The sequence below is a fragment of the Enoplosus armatus genome, chromosome 17 (assembly GCF_043641665.1).
Source record: "Enoplosus armatus isolate fEnoArm2 chromosome 17, fEnoArm2.hap1, whole genome shotgun sequence".
Lineage (NCBI taxonomy): Eukaryota > Metazoa > Chordata > Actinopteri > Centrarchiformes > Enoplosidae > Enoplosus > Enoplosus armatus.
In genome coordinates this window covers 13,548,501-13,575,554 of record NC_092196.1, presented here as the reverse complement: position 1 = coordinate 13,575,554, position 27,054 = coordinate 13,548,501, and the positions used below count along the sequence as shown (strand labels likewise).

The 27,054-nt window shown below is 41.1% G+C and overlaps 2 protein-coding genes across 2 annotated transcripts; one reads left to right on the top strand and one right to left on the bottom strand.

Moving 5' to 3' along the window:
* Positions 1–89: 89 nt before the first annotated feature.
* On the top strand, positions 90–25,466 carry tbcd (tubulin folding cofactor D). The gene is made up of 39 exons (XM_070922688.1): positions 90–310; positions 422–472; positions 574–671; positions 846–947; positions 1,058–1,204; positions 1,557–1,612; positions 4,236–4,368; positions 5,173–5,218; positions 5,804–5,936; positions 6,287–6,423; positions 6,507–6,567; positions 6,711–6,785; positions 6,941–7,035; positions 12,078–12,234; positions 15,232–15,289; positions 15,382–15,411; positions 15,746–15,831; positions 16,943–17,023; positions 17,140–17,213; positions 17,352–17,469; positions 17,660–17,720; positions 17,826–17,848; positions 17,944–17,975; positions 18,121–18,183; positions 18,272–18,348; positions 18,618–18,699; positions 18,854–18,972; positions 19,063–19,154; positions 19,459–19,599; positions 20,318–20,401; positions 20,939–21,097; positions 21,284–21,422; positions 23,488–23,609; positions 23,873–23,950; positions 24,041–24,127; positions 24,223–24,310; positions 24,851–24,960; positions 25,060–25,144; positions 25,264–25,466. Exons 1-39 carry the CDS (start codon positions 127–129, stop codon positions 25,282–25,284), a joined length of 3,585 nt encoding a protein of 1,194 aa, XP_070778789.1. The 5' UTR covers positions 90–126; the 3' UTR covers positions 25,285–25,466.
* Positions 7,152–11,190, bottom strand: znf750 (zinc finger protein 750). Its single transcript, XM_070923557.1, has 3 exons — positions 11,009–11,190; positions 8,240–9,525; positions 7,152–8,111 (listed from the first exon to the last, which is right to left on the bottom strand). The coding sequence occupies exons 2-3, from the start codon at positions 9,508–9,510 to the stop codon at positions 7,517–7,519; spliced, it is 1,866 nt and encodes a 621-aa protein (XP_070779658.1). The 5' UTR covers positions 9,511–9,525; positions 11,009–11,190; the 3' UTR covers positions 7,152–7,516.
* Positions 25,467–27,054: the final 1,588 nt, after the last annotated feature.

Sequence of the window (27,054 nt, the reverse complement as noted above, 5' to 3'; positions counted from 1 at the left end):
TCATCCACACCCGGTTTAGACGTAGATGCTAATATTAGCTAGCTAACTGGCCCACAACTTATAACAACAAACGCTAACGTTAGCCTCTGCAACAAAATCAGTCTTTGTAGGTAAAGGTCTGTCATAATGGCCTTATCGGAGACAGAGGGTGGGTGTTCCGGTGGTGAAGGAGGAGACTCGGACGTTATTGTACAATCGTTTGTGTTGGGGGGCTTCAGTGAGAGCGGCGAGACCAGAGCCCTCATCTCCAGCCTGGTGGAGGTACATGGGGACATGGTGACGAGCGAGTCCGCCACACAGAAGTTCTTGGGTGAGGCAGTCATCCTCAGAGTACATGGATCCTTAAATACATTTTTTTTTATCAGTGCTTTGGATGGGTGGTTTTAGCATGTCATCACACTCTGCCCATTTCCTCCCACAGTGATAATGAACAGATATCAAGAGCAGCCTCATCTGCTGGACCCACACTTAGGTACATTATGACTCTAAATTCAATTGGTATTAGTACTGTAGATTAATTTGGAGAATGTATATTTGATTTAAATATACTCTCACTCTTCAATTTTGTCTTAGAATGGATGGTGAACATGTTACTGGAGTTTGTAAGGAGTGAGAAGTCTCCCCCTTCATTGGTGTATTTGGGCTTCAGGTTTCTCTACATCGTCTGTAAGGTCAGTCCAAAACAGTTCACATTAGCTGTGTCTTGAAAACCCACCAGACTGCACGTCACAGCGTAAAACCTCATTTTAATGACACAGTCAGCAAAATTATCCAGCTAATTCAGTGACCCTGATTTGTGAGACAGTCCCTGTGGTATTTGTATTTATTTATTTTTTCCTGAGCAGGTCAGAGGCTATAAAGTCTTCATGCAGCTTCTTCCCCATGAGGTTGCAGATGTCCAACCAGTTCTGGACCTGCTGTCCAGGCAGGATCCCAAAGACTCTGAGGTGAGATAACTTTTCATATGGGAAAATGACACAATTACACCTCTGTGCATTTTGCTGTCAGCTTTATCGAACATTTTACATTTGTTTGTTTCACCGTATACTCATTCCAGACTTGGGAAACTCGCTACATGTTGTTGTTGTGGCTGTCCATGACCTGCCTCATACCCTTTGACCTTTATCGTCTGGATGGCCACCTGGAGTCAGACGGCGGCCAGGCCAGAGAACCAACCATGGACCGCATTCTAACTATTGCAAAGGCAAGTTAAGTATATGATATAATCTTGATTCTGTTTTGTTGTTTTGTGTTAGGGGGGTTGGTCTGTATGTCTTTGTCTTGCTCCCCATAGTTGCTTGGCTGAGTTATCACTTGGCTGTGTTGACTAAAGGTTGGGCAGTAATTCTGTGACACAGAGTAACTTATAACAAAGCACCCTCTGCTGTTTTAGAGTCAGTGATATATCCATAATAATACAGCAAAACATTTAATCTAAAAAAAAACCCTCTGTTTGTCCATATCCAAACTGAGGTAACTAAAGAGAAACCTTTTAAGAAAGTGATGATGTTCTAAAGTCATGTTATCATACAGTATGAATATGATTTTTTTTTCAGTCTTACCTACTCGTCAGTGATACTCCCAGGGATGCTGCATCTGTACTGGTATCAAAGTAAGTGCCCAAACACCACACAAGTAATTACATTGTATTTTAATTTTGTGGTTGTCTCCAAAATCAGTGATCAGTATATATGATGCTGTGATTTAATCAGAATCAGGAATACTTTATTGATCCCTGGGGGGAAATTATACAATTACCTAAAAATGACCTAAAAGTATATAAAATTTCAAATGACCTCTATTTCAACCAGCTATAACTTTTACTTACATTACACTACAGCACTTTTTACATGTCAGTGCATCAATTGTCCAGCTATATAATGATATAACACTGACAGGGCCCATTCTGACAAACAAACACTTTTACTTTTTGCTGATAATAGGACTTTTACTTTAATAATTGAGTATTTCTATAGTGTGGTATCACTACTTTTACTGAAGTAAATTATTTGAATACTTCTTCCACCACTGGGTATTTATTTATTCTTTTATATTTAATAATAAGATCCATATTTTTCCAGTGAAGGTGATAGGATAAACTCTTGATACAGGGTATCAGCGGATCTTTAAAATGTCTTAAGAGGCCTTAAGTTAGATTTTTTTTTTTAAACTTGAGCTCATAAAATGATGGCATCGACCCACAGGATTTAATGACAAGTATTTAAATATAAAATCTGTTGTTATTCGGCTGCGACCGAGTCATTTTTTTCCTTCCTCATTTTATTGTAGGGAACTGCTGAGGCCAACGCTAATAACTAAACAAGTTTTGCATTGTTGAAGTACCTGGAGGGAGCAGTGTGAAGGGCAAAACATCCATATAACAATTAATTAATAATGATTTTATAATATTTTAAATTCAGCATCACTCACTGTCAACTAGTAGCCTTACATGCACACTTGTCCCTGTCATAATACATCACATTTTATTTGTTGATGATATTTTGTGTTATTAATCTGAATCTGAAAAGTGACTAAAGCTATCAAATAAATATAAAAAGTACAATATTTTCTTCGGAATTGTAGTGGAGCAGAAGTATAAATTAGCATAGTACCTCAAACCTTTACTTTAGTACAGTACTTGAGTAAATGTACTAAACTTTCCACCACTATTTTCCACCACTGCTTATCTTGGTTTTAATCATATTCAGGATATGATATGAGACATAACCTGGTCATTAATATTCCTGTATGATTCTAGCAATATCCATTATAATGATTAGTGCATTAGTGTATTTGACGCCTCCACATAAAACAGTCTGTCATTTCTGTACTGAAGTGCACCTATTCCCAGTATAACACTATGGACATGTTGACCACATTTTATGATCCATTATTTATTTCAATTCTATTTTTGACAATTAGTTTCTTCATTATACGACCTACAGTCCACATTTTAGGCCTGCATTAAAATTAGTGAAGCAGTTTAGATACGTTTTACAGCTGAATAGCTATGTGTTAAGAAAAATATTGTTTCCTATAATATTTTGTACAGTGTCCTTTAGTATTTTTTGTGACATCCATAGAAAGAATTTCGGTGATAACTTGTTGCAGGAAGGTCTAAACAGGATTAAGACTCTCTTCGACCTCAGCATGAACAAAATACTGAAGTTTCTGCAGAGATGCGGCTCACCTGCGAAATGTCCCTGAAATAGGTGCAACAACAACCTCACTGCTCACATTGATGACTGCTGCTCGATGTCATATAACACTGGGGAACAATTTGAAAAAAAATTTCTGTTGAGTTAGATTTTTATGCTGATTAAAACTAAAATTGGCATGCTGATTCTAAAATTGCAGTCAGTTTTTTTCTAGCACGTCAGGTTTTTTCTCCACAGCTTACCCTCCAGATAAGCAAAATTCCACTGATTAGCTGTAGTAAGACTTGCCAACTGATAATGATTGGACTCATCTACAGCTACGTGGCAACTTGTTTGTGCAGTCACAATTGAGACAGTGCGGTGAGAGGTGTGTGCAGCTCCCAATAGGTCAGTACTATCACACACATATCTGTTAAGTACAGTATTTTTCATATTTTTTAAGAAAACGGGGATCCTATAGTTCAAAAACTTCACGTGATAGAGAAAAACTGAGATCAGTTTTAGATTCCGCACCCAAAAATTAGTTAAAAACAGCTGTCAGACCTAACTCAACAAAAATTGTGTTCCCCAGTGTAATTAAGTGAAACTGATTACTATTTATATATATTTTGTGGCTCAGCAGGTATCTTGCAGCACTGTGTGCAGCACTTTTGACAGCTGTCATTCCAGTAGTAAAAACCTCTTAATTTATAGCAGATACCTATTAATCAAAACACCTGGATTTCATCATCCTTACTTTACTTTAATTTCAGTGTGTGGACAATCGTTTGTCTTTATAGGTTTTTTTTTGCTAAACTTATTGACTCACTGATTACTACCTGACGGGAGTTGAGGACACAGTACACACAGTATCCATATCCACGTCAAGAGTCTTATCCTGGTGTGAATCATAGTACATCTTCATCTACATGACTCATGTATACATAAAATACAATCTAGATGAAGTTATTAACTGTAATTATTTATCCAGCCAATAGAGGGCAAGGTTGTTGTTGTAATGTCTTTACTGGTGTCTGCATTTGTTATCCTTGTGAAGCCTTTTATTGTTTTCTTGTCTGATTGTACATGACTGTACAGGTTCATGACACGCCCTGATGTGAAACAGAAGTGCCTCGGAGACTTTTTGGACTGGAGCCTCACCACTATATCCCAGACCAATGACCAGTCAATGAGAGACATTATGGTGCTGGATGGTGCTCTGCAGTCTCTGGTAAACACACTTACCCAACGAGCATACTCAAGCCTGCGGTGTTGTGTGCACGCCTGCCTGTGTATGTTATTGAAGCCAGTGTAATCTGTGTGCACTGCTGCATTAAAACCTGCACAGGGTAGTTTACAAGAGCTGACATGACTGGTATGTCTCGCACAATACCTAATGTGGTTTTGGCAGGTGTGTAATGCACCTGTTGTGTGTGTGGGATCTGCTGCTTCAAGTGACTTATGTCAGTTTAATCCACTGCTTTAAGCTAAACGGTTCTCCAGCAAATGGGAACGCCGTTGAGGGTACTTAGCTCCAATGAAATCCACTTTCCCAACATGATGCCTCTCACATTACACCTGTTGTCACTGCAAATCTTTATTAATGAGGGAAGGTATTTTCAAATCTCTTCCTGTCAGCTAAGGTAATGTAATGCAGCCCTCAAGCAAGCACATTACATTCATATCATTGGCATATAAACTTGCATAACATGTTTAGAAAGCGTCCTTTTGTGCCTAATGTCTGTAAAGTGAACCTGGCTCTAGCTCTATGTGATGCTTAGGGCATTCAAAACTGGCTCAGTTTGTTCTGTCAACAAGCCTAAAGGACCCATACTTGCAGGTTTTTTTGTGTGTAGATTGAGGGATAAGTGCTGCAAAGAATCAAGATTTAAGGACAAGTAGAAGCTGTCAAGAAATTAGCTAGTATGAATTTGGTACTATTTCAAAATGTGTGATGCCTTCCCAAATGTTACCGCTCTTATGTGTCCTCTGCAGTGTCTTAGATTGATATGGTCATCTTATTTATGTCCCCTAGGCGAAGCTTTTCAAACATGGAAAACGAGATGACCTCCTACAGTATGGTAGGTCCCCTTTTCCCTGTTATATTTGTAATGAATCAAGATTTGCTCTGTAATCTCCATGTGGAGGTCAAAGCAAAAACAGAATTTATCTGAGCGTGTGATTGTCACATTTGTCGGCTTTGTTCAATTGCTTTTGCCTGTGGTAACAGAATTATTTGTGTTCACAAATCTTTATCTAAATGTTCTATCCCAGAGGGGAGATATTTGAATGTATTTCCCTTTAAACAGTACAACAACAGAGGCTTCCCATACATGAACATGCTTTTCTTTGACATGCACATTTCTGACAACATATGGCACTCTCTATAGAGACAGTGCAGTCATAGCTGGCATGTGAACCTTGTTGATGGCGGTTAGCATTATTGGATGTCGGTGTACCTGTGACATTTAAACATACTCTATGTAAATATTAAGACATTTGAATTGTCAACATAGTGAGAATTATTTTCCGACCAAAAGGCGTGGAAATCTTTCTTAGCCTCTAGCCAGATACCTCCAAAAATATGTATATTCCTGTATATATATCTATCAATTAATTTACAGTATAACAACAGATGATACTGACATCCTTTTTTGTTTTACCAGCTCCTACAATTCTGCAGTGTCTGGAGCAGAAACATCTATCAGAGAGCAGCCAGGCCATGCTGAGGAAGCTCGGTGTCAAACTAATCCAGAGACTCGGCCTCACCTTCCTGAAGCCACGTTTGGCTGCTTGGAGGTCAGACATAAAACCAACTAATTGTATCTAATGTTGTGAAAAGTATGTCTCCAACCAAAGTCAGCTGATACAGTCTTTATCTGTACAGCACATAGATACACAAAGAGTGCATGAAGAGTGTGTGTTTATTATGTTTAAAAGTGTACCATCAGTGTAAATAATATTGTTAATGGGCCCTGTTCAGTTGAGAATGACTTATATCATATATATATATATATATATATATAATATCAGATCTCTTTGCAGCTAGTTTTTCATAGTGAGTAATGTGTTGCAACACATTTTATGTCCTCGGTGAGACAGGAGCACAGAGCTCAGTGCCTCAATACGTTTATGCGCTTGTTTTTCAGGTACCAGAGAGGTAACCGCTCCCTAGCAGCAAATCTTTCCCAATCTGCTACCGTCGCTGCTGCTGTGACTCCTGAAGTGGAGACACAAGAACAGGAGGAGGACTATGACATTCCTGAGGAAGTGGAGACTGTTATTGGTGAGCTTCGGCCTCCACTCAGTTTAAAAAGTCTGTTATTGCAATACCTCTGCTTAGGAAATCTCTAAAATGTTATTTTACAGAGCATCTGCTGGTGGGACTGAAAGATAAGGAGACCATTGTGCGCTGGTCTGCAGCAAAGGGGTAACGAGCTGTTCATATGTCAATCAGCAAACCTGAACTGTTGATAACATCCTTGTTGCTACTTGTCTTTGGTATTCCTTCTGTCAATGACTCTGAAGTAGTTTATGTGTTACAATAATCATCTGTTTTGTTTAACCCTTCAGCATTGGGAGGGTAACTGGGAGGCTTCCCAAGGAGCTGGCAGATGAGGTGGTTGGATCAGTGCTGGACTGCTTCAGGTATATTGGCTCTCTCCGGCAGTCACGCCATTTGTCATCTCTTATATGTTTTTTCAAAATACCCGTCACACAGGGACAACTTTTCAAACAGGCCCATATATATATAACATGTTTTGTGTTTTTTGATCTGTGTTGTGTGTGTGTCTTTTTTCAAGCTTCCAGGAAACAGACAATGCTTGGCATGGAGGCTGCCTGGCACTGGCAGAACTCGGTAGGAGAGGCCTGCTGTTGCCTTCCAGATTGACAGATGGTATGTGTCCAAAAATTCACTTTGAAATTGTCATCATAAGATATCTGTAAGCAGTAAGTCAGTCATGTAAGTCAGTATTTGTTATTTATTTATTTATTAACATATTTACATTTACAGTACATTTCCACATCCTCCATTGTCAACTTTCTACAATACAAAAAATGTCCATATTTAAATATTAAGAACACTTATAAAAATTGCCTTTCACCTTTTCCAATCAAGTGTGAGAACAAGACACAATATGCACATACCTGTGACAACAAGTCTTTACATTTAAAGTTGTTGGGTTTTTTTTACAGTTGACCTTGTGGCAGTGCTATGGACATGTCACATCTGTGCTCCTGCTAGAATGATCAAATCTTTCAGTGCTTAATTAACATTTTAATATTGATGTTCAATAAGTTGATCTTTTCATGATGAAGCTTGCAGTGGTGGAGGTTAGAGATATTCTGTCCTTATTATAACAGTCAGAGTTTATTTGTTAGCAGCAGCGAGGCCTCCTCCTCAGAGCCCGCCCCGGTGCTTTTACTCTCTTGTTTGGTTTATGGCAGTTGCTTTCAGCCTGGCCACTGTTTGTTCTTTTCATGCCCTTTGCCTTGGCCTTGGTTGTCTGCTTGGTCTTCTCTGGAGAGCCAGGACTTCTAGTGTTTGTGTAATCCTCAGAGGGCCTGTCTGCAGTGCTGAAGTCACATGAAGAGGCAGCAGAGCTTGCAATGGCTAGCTGACAGAGTGCCAGTGCTGCAGTCTGCCTCTGGTCACATGGTTCTTCATCCAGCTCAGTGTCTGGCCTCTGCTGAAGATAGTCTGAAGTGCTCAGGGCAGAGCTGTGTGCAGGGCTGCTATGAGAAGCTCGCAGGCTGAGGTTCAGTGGCAACTCCTCCCCCTTTAACTTCTCTGTGTCTGAGCACCTCAGTCTGTGGTCAGAGGGACTTTTTTCTTTGTCCTGGCTCCTTGTTGAGAGGTTGAGGGGGGCCAGATCTTCTCTGTTGTCCTCATTATGTTGTTCTGATGTGATAGTTTCAGGACATGATGACTCAGAGACGGATGTAGAGGAATATCTGTTGCTCTCAGCTGATCTGAAAGAGACAGGCCAAAAGAGTTAAATGACTACCGTAATTGCAAACACAGTATACTGCAGCTCAATTAAGCCAAGAAAGAAAGATTTCTTTTAAAAATAAAACTACATTTGGGGATTTTTACTTACCCTCCATCCACAAGCTGAGTTCTTAACTGCAGCAAGCTTTCTGTAGACTCCTCTTGTCTTGAGTCACTTTTGATGGGTTGCATGGCTGTAGCTGTGTTCCCTAGTTGGGTGGTTGTCTGTGACTCACTTTTGTTGGTGAAATGCTCGGCGTCTGTGTCTCTCTGGATGATGTTCGCATGACTGGGTCTGTCAGGGGACCCCAAGGCTGAACATCCCTCTTTAGGGCTTAGCCTGGTTTCCTTGTCTCCACTTTGCCTGTGGTTGATCTCCTCTTGTGTATGTGCGTTGAGGCTATTGTGACTGGCACGGGAATGCATGTATAAGTCATAATCCTTAGGCCCAAGGGTCGGGCCATACAAATCCAAAGGAAGATATCTGGGTCCTGTAATTGGCATGGAGAGCTCATGGGGTCTGTACAGAGTATAATGCAGAGGGGGGCCTGCGTGAAGAGGGTGGCAGTATCTATATGGGTATGGGGGAAAAAGGGGAGTGTGAGGCGGGGCAATGGGTTGTGGCACCACAGGCCTCTGGGGATCCATAAACTCTGGCCGGAAAGAAGGAGAGTTTGGCTCATTCGCATGGGGGTTTCCTGGTAGGTAGTATGGTGGATACAGGCCCCGATCAGGCAGGAGGTAAGGAGAGTATTCAGGAACCATGCGAGGGGGGAATGGTTTTAAGGGAATGGATGATGAAATCGTGCCCCATGGGAAGCCTGGGTGATTGAAAGTGGGAATGGGAGCTTGCGAATCCTCTGACTGCTGCACAGATGACTTGAAGGCTTCTGCTCCGTCACTTTTGGGTGTGACGGGGTAGAAGGCAGATGGGCGCGGCAGAGACTTGGCCTCAGTGCTCTCCCTGTTCTCACTCTCTGTTACTGTATTTGATTTTGTCACACTCTGGCTGTGCTTATTGACTGGACTGTCACACCCAACGTCTACTTCTTCCATGTCATCTCTGCACTCAGTGTCGTTCTCCTCAGCTCCCTGTTTGTCAGGACTGTTGTTCTGAACTGCCGGCGGGGGGCTTGGACAATCCTTAGATTTGACAGGGGCTCCTTTTGCCACGGCCTTGATCTGTCGGGCTGTTTGCCCATTTTTCTGTGACATCAGTGAGATGGAGTTTTTACACAAGTTGTATTTCATGTGGTTGAAGAGATGGGACTTTTCGTTGCAGGTGAAAGGACACTGGAAACACTGGTACTTGAAGGGCTTTCCTGGCGGTCGGGGAATGTAGTGGGGCCTTTTTGGCTTGCGTTCCTGAGTAGTTTCCATTTTGATGCTTGTTTTCTGAAAGAAAAATACAGCACATTGCATTTGGGGAATTAGTAGTGGTTTAGGTTTTCCTAAAATTCCCCTGTTCGCTGAAGCTGTTGGCGAATGTGACACTAAAGCATATAAGAGAAACTCATGAATCATTGCTGCTTTTGTACCAGATTCTCACTGAGCTCACTTGTCAAGTAATGAGACTAATGGAGTTGTTTGACTGGTTCTGGTGGAGAGTGGCTCTCATTGGAAGGGTTTTTCACTCTGTGTTTCTTTAATTGCTCGGGCAGAAAAAATCTCTAGCTGCACAAAACACTGCACCCTCAGGCTAATGTATTTCTGCAACTGTTAATCTACTCTGGGTTGGACACCTAACAGAAATAGTTAAATATGAAAACTTGTCTGGTATATGCAAAAATGCACCCACATGTTTGCATAGGTGCGCAGGTTTTGATTGACAGCGGCCTACACACATCTCTACTTGCCTGCCTGTCTCTCTGTTCTGATATCACTCCACTCATCTGTCCTGTAAAGTTAGAGAGACGCTAGGGCAAGGTAGGCAGGTGTTGGGCACACTAGGCGCTTACTAACACAGACCTGGAGGGCATGCAGAGACTTGCTGTCTCTCTCAGCCTTACTAAACTCTATGCTGTTGGCGTGGGAACCACCAGCCACCTGCTTCCCATGACTACACCTGCGGGATGCAGCTCCCAATCATCATCATTTGATGATCTCACCAGCTCTGGAGAAACTCTAATAATTTTCCATGCAAAGTACCAGCTAGTATGAGTTGTAATAGTTAAAACTAGCCATTAAAAAAACTGTGAAGTAGGTGGCATCTGAAACATTTCAGGTTCGCCTTTGAAATGAAACATCACCTAAAGCTGTGAGTTAAGTGTTGCTGGGCGCCACATGGAGGAACCTGCTTGTCATGCACTGTCGCAAGAAGTTGTCACTCAAGTTTCTGCCCAACTGTCGTAGCACGCAAAGCCACTCCCTTCTTAAGATGTGAAATTCATTCGAAAATTCCTTTTGGACTGTGTATCTCTTCACTTTGAATATAATCCAGTTAAAACCTTTTGTTTTTTATTTGTAATGAAAATATATTTGGTTCCACTGAGCTCAGATGTTGTGTTAATATTTTAATTCACAGACCACTCTGTATAATTATATAAAATAGATATAAAATAGTTTTTAAAAAAGGCTATTTAATCTAACTAAGTATCTTGACCTTTTTTTGAGGGTCTCCTGCATAGACCAGGTGTATTTGCAGCATTATCTGTGCATCAGTTGTGGCAGTGCAAGCAGGCGCTCATTAAAATCCATAGGTAACAGGTGCATACATAGCGAAAATCTGCTCTAAATATACCCCACAAACTAGTCAACAGTACCTTCACAAACCACTGTCTCTTTCGATAACACAGAACAGAGCGCCGTAAATAAGTAAATGTAACTTAATGCTGCTTCCTTGTTAATGAAGGAAGAATAAAGAAAGGAAAATAATTACCTGCTCTGGTTGTAACAACAGTGTCCTCTCCGGAGTATTCAGCCTGCAGAGAGCCGCTCCACAGTCCTCAGCCAGCGTCAGTATCTGGTCAGGACGTTCGCTCCAATATGTTCTAAAAGTTCAGAGTGTGTTTGTGAAGGTGTGTGATGGTGCATGTGTGTGCTGATGTTAGTTGTGTGGTGAGTTCCTCTCTCTGAGGTGTTGTCTCACTAGTGGGTGGGGCTTCAGCCCAAACAGCAGGGCCCTCAGGCAACATCGATGTACCTGATATTAGTCAAGCCTCAAGCGATGATTTACATGATGGGGTGGGGTGGGGGCTCTCACTCCTTCTTCCTGCTCCATTTCTCTCTTTTGTGGAAGTGACCACACAGGCCTCATTCTGCAGTTACTCCAAAAAACATGTTGATTTACATCAACGCCTCAAAGCTGGCAAGATCAACGTGACATTTGCATACTTGCAGGTAAAATTGGTGCTGACCTTGTTTAGTGTTACCTCACTTTTTATGTGAGCAGTGATCAAGGAAAGTAATACAGTGTCAAAGATTTCTAACTCTTAGAAAAGTAAAATTTTTACTAAATGAGCTGGCTTTATTGCTGTAAGTACCAGTTACTAAATTATTATATATGAGAACATTGATTTCACTGATGTCACAGTAGAAAATGAATAGGTGGGCAGGCAGTAGCTTGCATTTAGTTCAGAGTCAAATTTCCAGTTGCTTTTAATCAATTTTTTATTTTCAAGGGAGACCACCACTGAACAGTTAGCACTTAAAAAAAGGGTGCTTTAAATACACGTAAACTATAACTATATTATTATTAATAATAATTAATAAAATCTGAAATGCTTACCACAGTTTGGAGGCTCGGCGTATTGAAAATTGGAAATGTTCACGAAAATAAATGTTGAATTCTTCATTATTATAAAATAAATAGTACAGTCAGCACACATAATCTTTGAACTCTCCTTACCTCACAGATTGCATACAGTATATGTAACATATGTTTTTGATATAGCTTTAATTCTTTGAACTTGTTTTTTTGTTCATCCATTTCTGTTGTGTGCTTGCAGTTGTGCCGCTCATTATCAAATCCCTGACCTACGAGGAAAAGAGGGGAGCATGCAGCGTTGGTTCCAATGTGCGTGACGCTGCCTGCTATGTGTGCTGGTCTTTCGCCAGGGCTTATGAACCCCAGGAGCTCAAGCCTTTTGTCCCTCAGATTGCCAGGTAACCTTCGTCTTCCTTCCAAGAGTGAATCTTGTGTTGATAAGTGGCCCAAATTATTAATTTCACAATGAATGTGCCATATAATCATACTTCATTCTTCCCCAAAGGAAAATTCAAAAGCCAGGGTCAGCTGCAAACTGTACCTGTTTTCTCATGTGCCCCATTGAATTTGCTCTTGCTGCTGTGTGTTGTTACAGTACATTTTTACAGCATTATTTACAATAGCATAACATCACCCGTATGCCATCATTGCCACCCTCAACAACATAATCACTCCTCTTTCCCAAGAAGGAGAATACAGGTCAGATATGAATAGAGCTGTAGCCCATAAACATAATTTTGCATTTACTGATATATCTGTAATAAGCCTGCAGCTACAATCAAGAGATGAAAGCAGAATACACTTTTCAAATCATCAGTAAGATTTTTTTTAGGTAGCAGCTCATGTCATTCTCATTGTTATTTGCATAGAAGCTGCATGGTTTGCCTCTAAGCAGTTATTTACTGCCTCAAACCAGTTTTCCTGTGCCACATCAATCTTGCATGTCTCCACATAACCAGCAGTGTGCTGCTTGTGTGCCCACATATGGAAATAGGCTTCAGTACGTCTATAGCTTAATTACACAGACATGTCATTCTAAGATTATGGTATCAAAAGGTGATCATCACATGTTGTCTGACTCCAAAAGTAATTAATATTTATTTATGTCACTTATAAATGACAGTCATTTGTTATATACATGCGTTTCCCTGTTACGTTACATGCTGTTGATATGCGTTCCTGTGTGCCCTGTCTGACACAGTAACAATATGCTCCATAACTTCATAGAGCCCTCATATCCTTAAAATTATTCCACGCACTCTTGTTGTGAAAGTCAGTTGTGAACTAAGTGAAGTTTCAAAGCATCAGTGGGGAGCTTGGAGGGATTTATGTGCATTTTATTGGTGTTATAACAACCAGGAAGTGTCTCTAAGGTCCATGTGTGATGATGGCATAGAGACAGTGAGTCAGTAGAAATGAATTAGTGCACAGTGTGCAGTGAAATAAGAAATAAAATACAGTATGTAAAATGTATAGACAATAGACATGCAATTTATAACATTGCTGGCTTTTTGTCATTTAGACTTAAGTTAATTTTACACAAATTTTCCTTATTCAGACATGACAGCAACTACAAAAAGAGCTACATGCTCGCGTGATATTTGGCAGAGAGAGGGAGAGATTTGCATCAGTTCCGTCATTTAGTGTTATTAGAAAGCAAATTCTGCTCCCTGTGTTATAATATCCGACAGTGCACAAGCATTGAATGACATGACGTTAGGTTGGGACTCTGGTTTTATTCCTATTTGCTCACATGCTGTATGTAAAACGTTTTGCTGGGTATTCATTTCTTCATACAGTTGGCATAAATAAACCTTTAACATATAGAGAGAGAGACTGTTGGTCAGATTATTACTGTGGTTTTTACGAGGACTTTTTATCCCCTGCTTTTTGTGACTTTTGTTTTTTGTTTTGGGTCAATAAACACTTTAACTTCCGTTTTACTTTGACCTATTTTCAGATTTAGAAGTTTTAGGGATTGAACAGAAATCTCTTTTGGTCTATAGTGTAGATTGCAAAATGGCTTAGAAGGACTTGTTCCAGGAGCAAAAGCTGGAGCCAGCCTTAAAAGAGTGTCAATGAGTAACACTTTAAAGCTACATCTAATGGGCAACCAGTGTCGAGAAAGGGTGCAATATCATCCAGTGACGTGTGTTCAGTCTTTGTCAATAGTAACGGTTTGCCTCCTCCTTGATCTCTTTTCTCTCGGCGTGCATGTATAGACCTGCGGCCTCTGACTGTGCAGACCAGCTCTGCGATGTCAGTTTGAACCCCTGCGACTACCATTATCATCAGCAGTCGCGACAACACCCTCTCTTTCCCTAGCCTACAGGATTGCCAGGTTTCGCCTGTTGCTGTAGGTTTCGGTCGCCGTTTGGCAGCAAAGCTCAGACAAGCTGGTTCCTGCTCTATTCATCACAGCTTGATGACATTAACAGAAAACTCACTTTTGTAAATGTGAGACTAAGTGACTTGGGGGCACACACATACACACAGTTGTATCTTTGCTTGCACCGTTACACTTACATGGCATACTTATTAATTGGAGCTGCTGCAGACATAATTCAGAATGTCCTTTAGGGCATTATCCAGAGTGCAAGCCCTCAGGGCATGGGCTGTTGGTAAAGCCATACTGGGGCAGGTAGTAAAGATCCAGACTGGGTCTTGTTGTTTGCAAGCAGGGAACATGGGAGGAGAGCAAACAAGGCCAACAGCAGTTAGTCTCAGGCTGTCACTGTGATGAATAAGCGGGTTGGCCCCCCCTTCAACAACTGACATTCATGCACCCACCCCACCTGAGGCTTGTAGAGGCAGTGTAGAGTGGAGGGACATTGAGGTCAAAACAGAATCAGACAACTTCCAGTATCACAGGGGGAGTCATGGTTAATCACTTTGTGGCTGCGTTGTTCCGGGAACCTGTGCACCACAACCAAAATCTGTTTTGTGGTGATGATGTAATCTAGATTTAGATATCACTTTAATCTGAGTCACTGATTGTCAAAGTACTAAGATGTTGATACACTGTTGGTGCACTGTAACAAGGCCGATGTATACACGGTTAGTCTCTCAGTAAAGGAAATGTTGCAAAGACGCAGACAATGAGCGTCAATATGGGCCTATTTTTCTTGCAAATACATTTAGAAATTGATAACTGTCAAAAAACAAAGCAGCACCTTTTACACTTACAAAGCTATAGTGGAAGAACTGATACATGCTGATTTGACTACAACTAAGTTAAGGTGTCTACGCATTAAACTTTAATTTTTAAGCATTCTGTGACTGTAAGAAACACTAAACTCAAGAAATGCATTCATCATTGCCTTCAGTGGACATGTACAAGTCTTTTATCAGATAATTTATACTCTCCAATCCATGCTTTGTGTTTCTCTCTGCAGTGCTTTGCTGATTACAACTGTGTTTGACCGAAATGTCAACTGCCGCAGAGCTGCCTCTGTAAGTTCTCTGGTCAACGTCCTGCGATTGCTTAACTAAAGATATACAGTTACATGACAGAAGTTCATTTTTTATGTCTCATTTTGTCCCAGGCTGCCTTCCAGGAGAATGTCGGCAGACAGGTTTGTGACCGCTATGACTAACAGAATTACTGTGATTTGAAGTTTATTTGCTGCCAAATATCCAGGTCTTGCTCAAACTTGTCTCGTTAGTGAAAGCTTTTAAAGCAAAGAAATAGCCTTCCAGTACAACTACAGGGCACCAGCAGGCATTTGATTTGCCAACAGTCCTTTAGGCATAAATCTCTCCTAAAATCATAGGTCACTACTTGAATTTGCACCAAATCACTTATTTCCCATCTCAGATTCATCTGCTCAGTGTCGAACAACATGGACCATTCTTACACAATGAACTGAAAACGTCTCAGCTGTTTGTTGTTTGCTTGTGTTTCAATAGGGGACATTTCCTCATGGTATTGACATCGTAACCGCAGCAGACTACTATGCTGTTGGGAATCTCAGCAACTGCTATCTGAACATTAGGTAAGAAACAGTGTGTGTTCCATATTGGTAGTTCTGATGGACTTGTTGTTTACTTCAGTAAATGTTGTTATAGCAGCCTAAACACTAAAGTGGCAACAGGTTCCATCCTTCCTCATTGACACAGCACATATTTCAGTTAAGTTCTAGTGTCACTTGTGGTCATCTGGAAGGAAATTGTCTCTGTGCAGAGGGTGTGGCAAACAGAAACAAGTCCAACTTCATGGCTGAACTTGTGGCCAAAAGATTTTCTTCCCCTCCCCCTGTTCCACCAGCATCTGAGAAAAATACACTCAAGTCAGAGGAGTGTAGTGTGCAGACATCATTACACGTTTTCTGGTTATTTCTTGGTTTCTAAGTATCCAGAAATATGCAGCTTTTTACCAAATACAACTAAATGTTGCAAATTGTTTAGTTTAACTAAGTGTGGCACCAAAGCAAAGTTATCAAAATCTAGTGTTGATATTACACCTCAAACATGCAGCTTCAAGCTCCTAAATACCTCCCAAAATGTAGCCATTGCTTATGTTACTATAAATGTGCACTTTACTGCATATAGCCAGTTTTATCCACGTATTTGTTTAGCTGTTTTAACCTGAATGTAAAAGCCTAACCTGGGACGAGGGCTGCAAATCAGCTTCAGCTAGACACCCTATGAACATGACATCTGTTGGATTGCTTCTCTCCATGAAACAATGTTTATCTATATGGTCCCTGTTGAGTAAACAAACAAATAACATAAACTTGGTTAGCTTGTGGAGAATATGTGTTCCAATCAAATTCTGCCACCCTTGTACATACACATCTGGCATCTCAGGAATTAAATGTGTACATTAAAACCAACACAGAAAAGCTCCAACGCTGTCAGGAATTGTCACCTTTGGCAGAAACGTGTCACTACCAGCAGAGCAAACATTCAAGCAGTGAAAATGGAGAAAGATGTTAGCCTCGGGGTACGACTGACTGCACTTAACAAGGAAAATAGAATAAAGATGTAGAAAAGATGAGAGATGACTGAAATGGATTTTTCCCCACTTTTGAATGGTTACATAGGCATCTCTGAAGCTGGTATTGATTTTCTGTGATATATAACCTCTTTTTTTTGTTCACAAAGTGTCTATATAGCTAGTTTCCCAGAGTACACCAAGGCCATGATAGATCATTTGGCAGCCATGAAAATCAACCACTGGGATGGGTAAGTGCTTGTTTTGCCCTGTCTTCATAAATGCCACTAAATATGAGGGTATAGGTATAGTAGTTCTGAATTCAATTCTTTTACACTGCACTATATTCTTGATGTGTGTTTTGCAGTGTGATCCGAGAGCTCTCCACTAAAGCACTCCACAACCTGACGCCTCAAGCACCTGATTATATGGCAACAACAGGTAAACAATGTCACCTTGCCTGTTCCCCAGGCAATGGAGAAAGTAAATTACTTATGAGAAATGTCTTTTGGAAAATTAACTGAAACCTATAATCATGAGTAGATAAATGAGGAGCTCTTTCTTCCTTGTTGGTTTCAGTTTTGCCACAGCTGTTGCCCATGGCAGTGGGCATTGACCTCCACGGTCGCCATGGAGCCATACTGGCATGTGCAGAGATCACACATGCTCTGTACAAACTGGGCCTTCAGACCAACAGGTAGACTTTAAGTACCCAGTCAATGGAATATTTAGCTAGACGAAGATGTATTAGTCCATAATTTTAACATATTCTTTAAAACTTCTACCTGAACTGTGGTAATATACTGTGAAGATGAGCAAGATGTGCTACTCTGTTGCTTTGAACGTGAATGAGTCTCACGTGTTGTCTCCCTGTATTTGTCCTATAGGACTGTTGTGGACATAATTTCTTCAGAATGTGTGGACGCATTAAAAAACATTCACCAGAGGGTAGGTGTACCTCAAAGAGCTGACCAAAAATGTTGTTTCAAGTTGAATAAATGGTGGTCAAAAACGTCTTCTGTTGCTGATGTTCATTTTTTGACTTACTTTCAGCTACATGACAGAAAACAGTACAGGTAGGCAGACAGACTGTTTGATTTTTCATGAGCAGTATGGTAAAAAAAATCTAAATATTGTTTTGTCTTCATATCAAAATTATGCTTTTTTATAGGGGTTTTGGTGGAGAGCTAATGAGGCCAGCAAGTAAGTCCAAAAGCAAATAAGAAAGTGGTTTTCACAAAGCAATTCATTGATTTTAATGAGTTGCAAGAAACCTGATGGAAGACATTAAGGGCAATGTTCTTTTCTCATGATACAGTAAATGTGATCAGTTTTATCTTTTCTACAGTGTGCAGTCTTATGGAAAAGCTGTCCCTGTCCAAAATGCCTTTTAAGAACGACCCTGTAATCGGTAAGTTCATTCTTTAATAATGCATTTAAATGTTCGTATTCCATTTATCTTAGCTAAAGGTCTCTAATGTTGTGACATCCTGTTTCAGCTGGCTGGCAGTGGCTTATTGACGACACCATAAATACTCTTCATCTTGTTTCTAGCAGTGTGAAGGATGGCGTTATGGTAAGCTTCATTTTTCTTTATGAAATGGACGTAACACAGTGGATCAAAGAGAATTTCCTGCCAATTAAATGCAGATCTTTGGCAGTAGTTAACGAAGTGGCTGCTCTTAAGAAATTCTAATCAGCAGATACACACTCAATGTGTGTTCATTTGGTACTTTTCAAAACTGTGGAATTGAAGACTATTTGTAAAAATAGAAATCCTGCTCCCCATTCAGAAAGACTATTTGTTGTTTACTACTCATTGACCTTCATCCTCTTGGTCTGCAGGTCTCAGTGGTGTCGGCCTTGTCCGCCTTGTGTGAGGAGTACTACCAGGCCGAGTCAGGCCGAGCTGACTCACAAATGCAGGGTGGGTTGAATATTATTTCCTCGTTCCACTAGTTATATGTCTGAATTTGAAAGTAATCTGCATGGTGTGTGTGTGTGTGTGCGTGTGTGTGTGTGTGTGTGTGTGTGTGTGTGTGTGTGTGTGTGTGTGTGTTTGTTTGTGTACACATGTGTAGATGTCCTGGTATCTCAGTACATTGAAGGGCTGAAGAGTCCGCAGATGCTCACTCGTTGTGGATCTGCCCTCGCCCTCGGCTGTCTGCCAAGATTTATGATCCTTAGCAAACTGAAGCAGGTGTGTTTGAAGGATGTGTACATTTTCGAGCCCTTTTACATCTCACTGCGTCAGTATTAAGGTATAAGATGGTTTGTGTTGCTGTGTTAGATCCTCGAAGGCCTCCAGCAGATGTGCGCTGTCAGCCAGAAGGAGGGGAGTTTTACAGAGGCGAGGAGAGATGCAGTCAAAGCAATTGCTCAGTGAGTATCAATATATATATATTATTTTATTTAGTTGTTTAAGTGTCCCCTCTGTCTCTTGTCTGTTATTTGTCTTGCCTGTCTGCTATCTTAACCATGTAGTTGTGTTGGCAGTAATGTTAAAAGAAACAGGTGACTGACTATACCTGCAGGACATGAATGACATGCCCATCCATTTGTTTTTTCACTACTTATCCTCAAAATTACATTTTCTTTTATTTCCCCAGCTCATCAGATACTGTATCTCCTCTGGTGGCCTTTGAGTCTTTTTTTTAATACGTTTTTCTTTTTCTTCCTCCATCAGAGTATGTGTGAAGGCGGGTGTTTGTGCTCACGGCTCCCCAGACTCCTCGCTGTGCTCGGAGAATGTAGCAGAGGTGTATGGCGCTCTGCTAAACAGCATGAATGACTACACGACAGACAGCAGAGGGGACGTAGGGGCCTGGTGAGTAAACTTCCTCGTCGAAACACAAACACAGCTCACAAATACACGCATGCTCTTTTTATTTTGCCTCAGGGATTAGGAATGCTCCCCTGCCTGAGGCCTCTGGTGTTTTTCTGTCCCTACACCTGGGGACACGAAGACATGACATGCATGCCTGTGTCACTAGTAGCCCCAGGCCATGCTTACCGCCAGGAATGTCACCAGGCTTGTCACTTGTGCTCACCACATGGGATGGGCTGCTTCTTTCACCCTGTCTAGTAATCTTTTTCTTTCCTTCATTCTTTCTTGTGAAGCTGTTTTCCTCTTTGTGTACACGTCCTTATCTCTCCTGTTATCTTCTGTTTTCTCTTTTTGCATCACTTTTTTTCAGAGCCCACACCCACACAGGGACAGATTCCTCTCTCTTTCATCTATTGCGACATGACTGTTCTTCAATCTGTCTTTCTTGTTTCCCAATGGGCCAAAAATCAGGAGCTCCACTGGTAGCCTGTGAACCTGTTTTAGGGTGTGACTTTTGAATGAATTTCACGTAAACAAATTGTGCCCCACAGCCATGAAGCTAATTTGACTATAAAACTGCCAAATCGAGCGACGCTGAAAAACAAATTATGGCGTGTGTCCTTGTGCCAGCTTGTGTTTGTATGTGTGCATCATGTATGTTGAATGCATCAGATAATTATTGTAAGCATAAAGTCTTGACTCTCTGTTATATTCCCAGGGTGAGGGAGGCAGCAATGACTAGTCTGATGGATGTGACTGTGCTGGTGGCCAGCAATGCTCCAGAGATCCTTTCTCCAGACCTGTGAGTAGCAAACTGAAAACTCTGATTAACACCAACTCTTTTTTATTAACCTGGGCATACAGCTTGAGAAACTCCACGCTGTGTGTCACGTCACCAGCAGGTGACCGTAAATGTTGTAATGCCAGTCGGTCCCAGGCGTGTTGTTTGCTCATTGATTTGAGTAATCTTTGATGTCTCAAGGTGTGGCCACAATACCTTAAGTCAATCCAACTTGGATCATGTAGGTTTATTATAATAGAGGAACAGGACATTTAGTTTACTGGTGATATGTTTTTTATATCTTTAAAAAAAGAAAAGGTAGAATTCACACCCAGTGTTGTCTTTGGGCTTCTTCATAGTATAAGACTGATGAATTAATGTTAATTGTTATCATGTTTTATCTTTGTCACCAGAAACTTATCTGAAAAGTTTGAAAACAACAGCAGACTTGTGATTTGTCATTTGTTGAGAAGTTAAGTGAAAACCTGCAAGGGTTTCTTATTCTGTGGATTAAATGATCACACTTATCTTCTTTATTTCCTACTATCCTGTATGCAGGGTGAAGTGTATGATGTGTTGCCTGGCCCAGCAGGCAGCAGAGAAAATTGACCGCTACAGAGCCCACGCTGGCAGCATCTTCCTGTGCCTCCTCCACAGCACAGAGCCTGCAGTCCCTCACATCCCCCACCGAGAGGAGCTGTTGAGCATTTTTCCTGTGTGAGTCATCCCTGCTCTCAACTTGCAGCTCGTCCAGCAGCATTACAAGCAGTTGCAGTGATTTTAACCAGCCTTTTATGCCGGGCTCTTGACTGTTTTTGCAAATAAACATAAAATATGAAAGTTTGATGTGTGAAATTGTATGTGCGACAACTTGTGATTGACTCCACGTGCTATGTCTTTCAGTGAGACCTCAACCAGTCTGAACTGGAATGCTCCATCCCAAGCTTTCCAGTACATCACCCAGCTGCTGGGACTGCCTCAGTATCAGTGCCACACCCTGCTGGGCCTCACTGTGTCTGTGGGAGGGATCACCGAGTCCACAGTAGGTCAAATGTGATGGGAGGAGCAGGACATTGTCAAATCAGAGCAGTATGATGTACAGATGGATGATAAAATGTAAAGAAAAACAAATGCAGACAGTTCCATGCAGGACACGAGGGTCACTGAATGCTTTGATGAGAATGAATCACATGCTGTGGCTTTTTCCGCCACCAGATCTCAACTCAATTGAACACCTGGGAGTGATTTTCCATCCCTCCAGTAGCGTTTCACAGATTTGTACTATCTGTGATTTTGGTTTTTCCTTTAATTTGTCACCCGTCTGTAAATCATAAAAACATCACTTTCATAAACAGTATTGACTTAGTAGAAGTGTCTATAATTGTATTCATATTTGGAGGCCATAAACAAAAATTTCACATAATGACGAGAATTAAACACAAATGGTGCTGGAATGGAGCATAGTGTATGGAGTTTAGTTTGGATTAGGCAGGATGTTGTTTCAACTTTTTACCGCTGGTAGGAAATATAGAACTCCTGGAAATGATATATAATAGAAACACTTAATAACCACATAATGAGGCCTGATTATTTGTTGGGGGGGCATGTGCTGCTTTCTTTTCTTTTTTTTTTGGACAGTTGTAAATCCTGCTGCTAGTAAAGAGTTGGCAAAGTCAGATCTTGGTTTGTTATTATTTAGGAGGAATTTAGGCCAACAGGGGGAGCCGTGTGTCTAATGTAGTCTACTCAATCCTCTGCACTGTAAACCCTCACTCTCTCTAGAATGACTTTCACTGAATTCTTAAAATCACAGATATCAGGCTGTGGTGCTTATTTCCACCCTGTCCCTGCTTGCAATAGTGTGGCAACCACCTGGGCTTGAAGCATTGATCCAGAGTGATCCAGAACAAATCGATCTGTCGGGTGTCTCGTGGTACTGACGGGCAAGAATTTCCCATCCGTTGAATCTTTGCAATCCAGAGCTAACTCAGCTTAAAAGCATGTCTGCATTTTTTCCACTCCTGACCCCTTTCACTCCATCACCCAGGAGGCTCAGCTGGGGCCCCAAACTGGGGTTGATCAAGTTCTCCCTGCTCCTCCAGTATGACCTAACCTGTTCAAACCAATCATTCGAAACAGGCCCTGCACTCAAAGATTTGTGATGATTAAGCTATTTTTAACTTTTACTGTTTGTGGATATAATAAAAGAAAAACAAGTTTAAAGCAGCAGTGAGGTCAGTAAAGTTGAACTCATGTGCCAATGGAGGCTGTAAACATATTCCCTTAGAGACGATCTGGCTCTCATCTTGCTCTTCCAGCCTTTCTTTGCCACAGATACGTCTTCGGAGACGAGAAGGACTGATATGTTTGTACAGGGTTGCATGCAGAAAACTGAGCCAATACTGCATCAATACATGGGCCAAGATTACCATTCTCACACCACAGGCACATATTCACACAGGCCAGAGAAAGACTTCCAGGAATTGCCTTGAAGGCCAGCCTCAACATAGAGAGACCATAAGGCCATGCAAAAGCCAAACAGCAGAAACTGTCCGAGTGTTTTCAGGACACAAGTGTTTCACAGTATATATGTGTATAATTCTTAGTAATATGAATTCTAAATGCTTGAAATAACCTTTTAACCATTGAAACACACAAATAAAAACACAAATTATTTTGTTTTTACGGTACGTGTAGATGAGGAAATCAGACCCAAAGTTTCCATGTAACTTTGTTTATCTCTATCACATTGTGTTGCTATGTTGTGTTGCTATGTTGCAAGTCTCATGGTTTGACACTTGATGATATCATCAATTTTTATTTTCTTTCGAAGGCCCCTCAGGTTCATGGTCAGTCACGAATAAGCACACAGTAGTTTTGTTGTTTCAGTCAAGTTTTATTTAAACCGTCTACTCTAGGAAATCACAACACGTAAAGCAAATCTCTGTTCCGTGCTCTACGGCTTATATCCTCCCTTTTTATTTCTTAAGGACAGTGATGGTGTTAGATAAACAGTTGTAGCTAGCACCCAACCCCACCACAATGAGTGGGAGTCTGTGTGTTTCAGCCCACTGTTCTAACCTTCAGGCTCCGCTGCTTCCATTCAGGTGCATTTCTCTTCCCAGTCGTTGTTTGATTATCTGAGAGGGATCCAGAACAATAGTGCTGCTCTGGCACAGTTTGGAGATACGTTGCTGAACATCTTCAGAGACAATCTCCGCAATGACAGGTACACAAACACATACCCCCCCCTTTCCGTGATGTGTCAGCCTGGTCTTTTTAAGATAACTTCTTTTAAGGGTTAATTGTCTGTTCTTTACCTTTGGTTTTATGTGTTGCAGAATGTTCTTCCAATTCATTTTCATTGTTAGTGCCATTTATGCATTAAGTGATCCACTCTTTACAAACACACTTACAAGCCACCAGAAAAATAGTTTAATATATTCATAGCATAATATATCCTCTGACTGTGTTTTCTTTTCCTTTTTATAGGGTGTCTATTCCATTTCTGAAGATGCTCAATCAGATGCTTGCCAACAGCTGCTTCGAAATCTTCACCACTCAAGAGAAGTGAGTGTTTAAATAAAAAGCAGCTTTCTTCAAATAAAAAAGTGGATGATCTCTGTGAGAGCTAAAGTTTTTCTGTCTTTGTTTTCTAAGTCATCAGTTCTGTGTGGAGCTTTTGACTCTTTGCAAAGAGGTCAAGAAGGCCAAAGATATTTCCAAGCTGCGCGCCTGTGTATCTGTGTAAGTCTCCATCTCACTGACAAATGTGCGCATTATATACGGGACTGAGGCAGAAACCACCGTCCATGTTGACCGTGCTGTTTGGTGTTTCCCAGCTTCTGTGGGCTGATCCAGTTCCAGGGTGAGGTGAGGAAGAAAGTTTTGTCCCAGCTGCTGATGCTACTCTGCCATTCCTTCCCTGTGGTAAGTTCACAATACAGGAATACTCACCAACCTTAATAGACGTATAAAACCACTGACAAGCTGTCTTTCCGCATTCAAAAAATGCAGCCAATCTCGTTTATGCTACAACATTCGCACTCTCCAAATACCAATGAAACTTGTCTTTAGCCTGCTAAACTGGCCAGTAATATTATTGTATTGCATAGATGTTTTTTTGCCATGCTAGCAGTGTGGCTCTAAAATTTGGCAACGTCAGTTGGTTGGTTGGTTTGCTCACAACTTTGGTCCAGACTGAAATATGTCAACAATATATCAGATGGATTGCACTGAAATGTTGTACAAACATTGATGGTCCCCAGAGGATGAATGTGATTTAATGATGTTTTTAGTGCTAATCAGCAAATGATAAGATGCTAACATGCTTAACTGAGATTGTAAACATAACTGCTTAACATCAGCATGTTAGCATTGTCATTGTTAGCATGGTGAAGTTGGCTGTAGACTCTCTTGTTTGTCTTTTTACATTGCTTTGTGTAACAACAGCCTCTCTTGCAACTGTAGATCAGAAAGATCACGGCCAGCCAGATGTACGAGATGCTCCTGACCTACGATGATGTCATAGATCCTGAGGTGTTGGATGATGTCATGACCCTGCTAAGTGATACTAATTGGTTAGTGGTCTCATTGGATGCAGTTATTAATATATTCTGTGACTGTTAAATGCTTTTGTCATTTATGTGACACGTTGTCATGCTGGGTTTTTGTTCCAGGGAGAGTGACCTTGCCACAGTACGGACCCAAAGGAATCAGCTTTGTGATTGGTTGGGAGTCCCCAGGCCACATGTGGTTGCCAAGGTAACCATTTAACTGACACGAGTGAGAGTTGAGTGCTTGATGGGATTAAACATCGAAGGTTTTGTGTTTTATCACCTTGTTGGACTGAGTTAACCCTCACCACTCTCTCTCGTCTGCAGAGCCCTGTCCAGGTTTCCTGATCATCTGTGGCTGCGACAGCCAACTGCTAATAATGTACCCGGACAACATGCTGCAAGAATTAAGAAAGGCCTGTGAGTGCTGAACTTCTGAAGCTGCCCTGTATCAGTTGGTCTGTCCATCTACCAAAACACAACACATGAAATGAATGAAAACAATACATGACAATAAATGGACAAAAACATCAGGCATTTCCCCTGTTTTTGTTTTTATTACTACAAAGTTCATGCACACCAGAACGTTTTGCCCCTTCGGTTCCTTGCCTGACGAAAGTCTGAACATTATTAGTAAAGTCTTGACTAAAAATAATCAACAGTGTGCTGGATTTTTAGTTTTTTCTTCCCAATGCTAAGCAGCACATATGACTATCCACTGTATAAAGCTTTCATTGTAGTCTTCTGTGTATAACACCTTTCTTACATGTCCCGTTCAGGTCACAGTCTAGTGAGGCTTTGGAAATGTTTTCAATAGAGCTGTTTACTTGTACCTGGGACAATGCAGATAGGTGAAACTGAAACTATAGATTGCGTACACACCAGGGAAATGGTTGCCATTTAGCTGTTTTGGCACAAACCGTGGAATGTCACTAGGGCCCTGCTTCCCCTTGGGTCCCATGCAGACCTACTTTTTCTGCATGGGTGGAGGTGCCAGGGACTGGAGGAGTCCCAGGCCAGGTTGCCTGTGGAGCAGAACCTGTTGTGTCACCGTTGGTCCAGGCTTTCTCATTAGTGTCTGATAGTGGCCACATTGTCTCAGCCAGCTTCCCCGTCTCAAACTGACAAAGATACAAGGTTTCTGATTGTTTATCATGCATTGCAGCTCCCTAGGCGAGTAATCACTATATTGCATTACATTTTTCTGTAACATGATTAATTTAACTAGGTTTATCCTTTCCCATGGAAACTGAAATGTATTTGGACCCTCATAAAACGGGCAGAAAAATGGCTGTTATTTTTATCGTGTGTTTGGCTCTGTGTATTTCAGCAGCTGTTTTAATTTTGTGTGTGCTGCCAAATCATTAGTAACATCTGGCCATTATTGCCTGGTTATTCTCAAACGGTGGGTAATCATGAAGCCATTGACTTCAATGGATCTACACTAACTTTTGGTTTTACTTCAAATTTCAAATTTCCAGTCTTTAAAATGGAACACTTAATTTGGTCAGTATTGGTATGGAACCTCTGCTGTGTGGCATAAAATCATGCCGCTATCAAGAATAGTCAATTTCCTTCCTGTGGTGATCAATACTATAAAATCTATAAAACATAATTGTACAACAAAATCAGGAAATGTAACGCTAACTCTGAGGTCATTTGAACTTAAAGCCTTCACCATGTTTTAGCTGTTACTGTTACTCATATATTAGTCTCGCATAGCCAGACCTGTCTCCACACTTTGGAGACAGGTCTGGCTCAACCCATCGTCGTTCTGGGATAGGGGAAAAAAAACGCTCTGGCTTGTTTGTTTTTCTTTAAACCAATCACAATCGTCTTGGGCGGTGGTGGAACATTGGCACGTGGGGAGGCGAGCGCTGCCATTAAAATGGTTAAATCCCGGCTAAAGAAAACGCAACTTACAGCTTGTACTGTCATCGGTGACCTAAAGGTGAAGCCTACCTATACTTTACATCTGGAGGAACTCACTGGACCGTTAAAACCACGGACTTTGAAAACAGTAACGCGGAGTTACTGAAATAGTCGCAAGACTTATCCCAGCAGCCTACATCTGGTGAGCCAGACTACTCAGCGAAACGTAAATTTGATTTAAAGAAG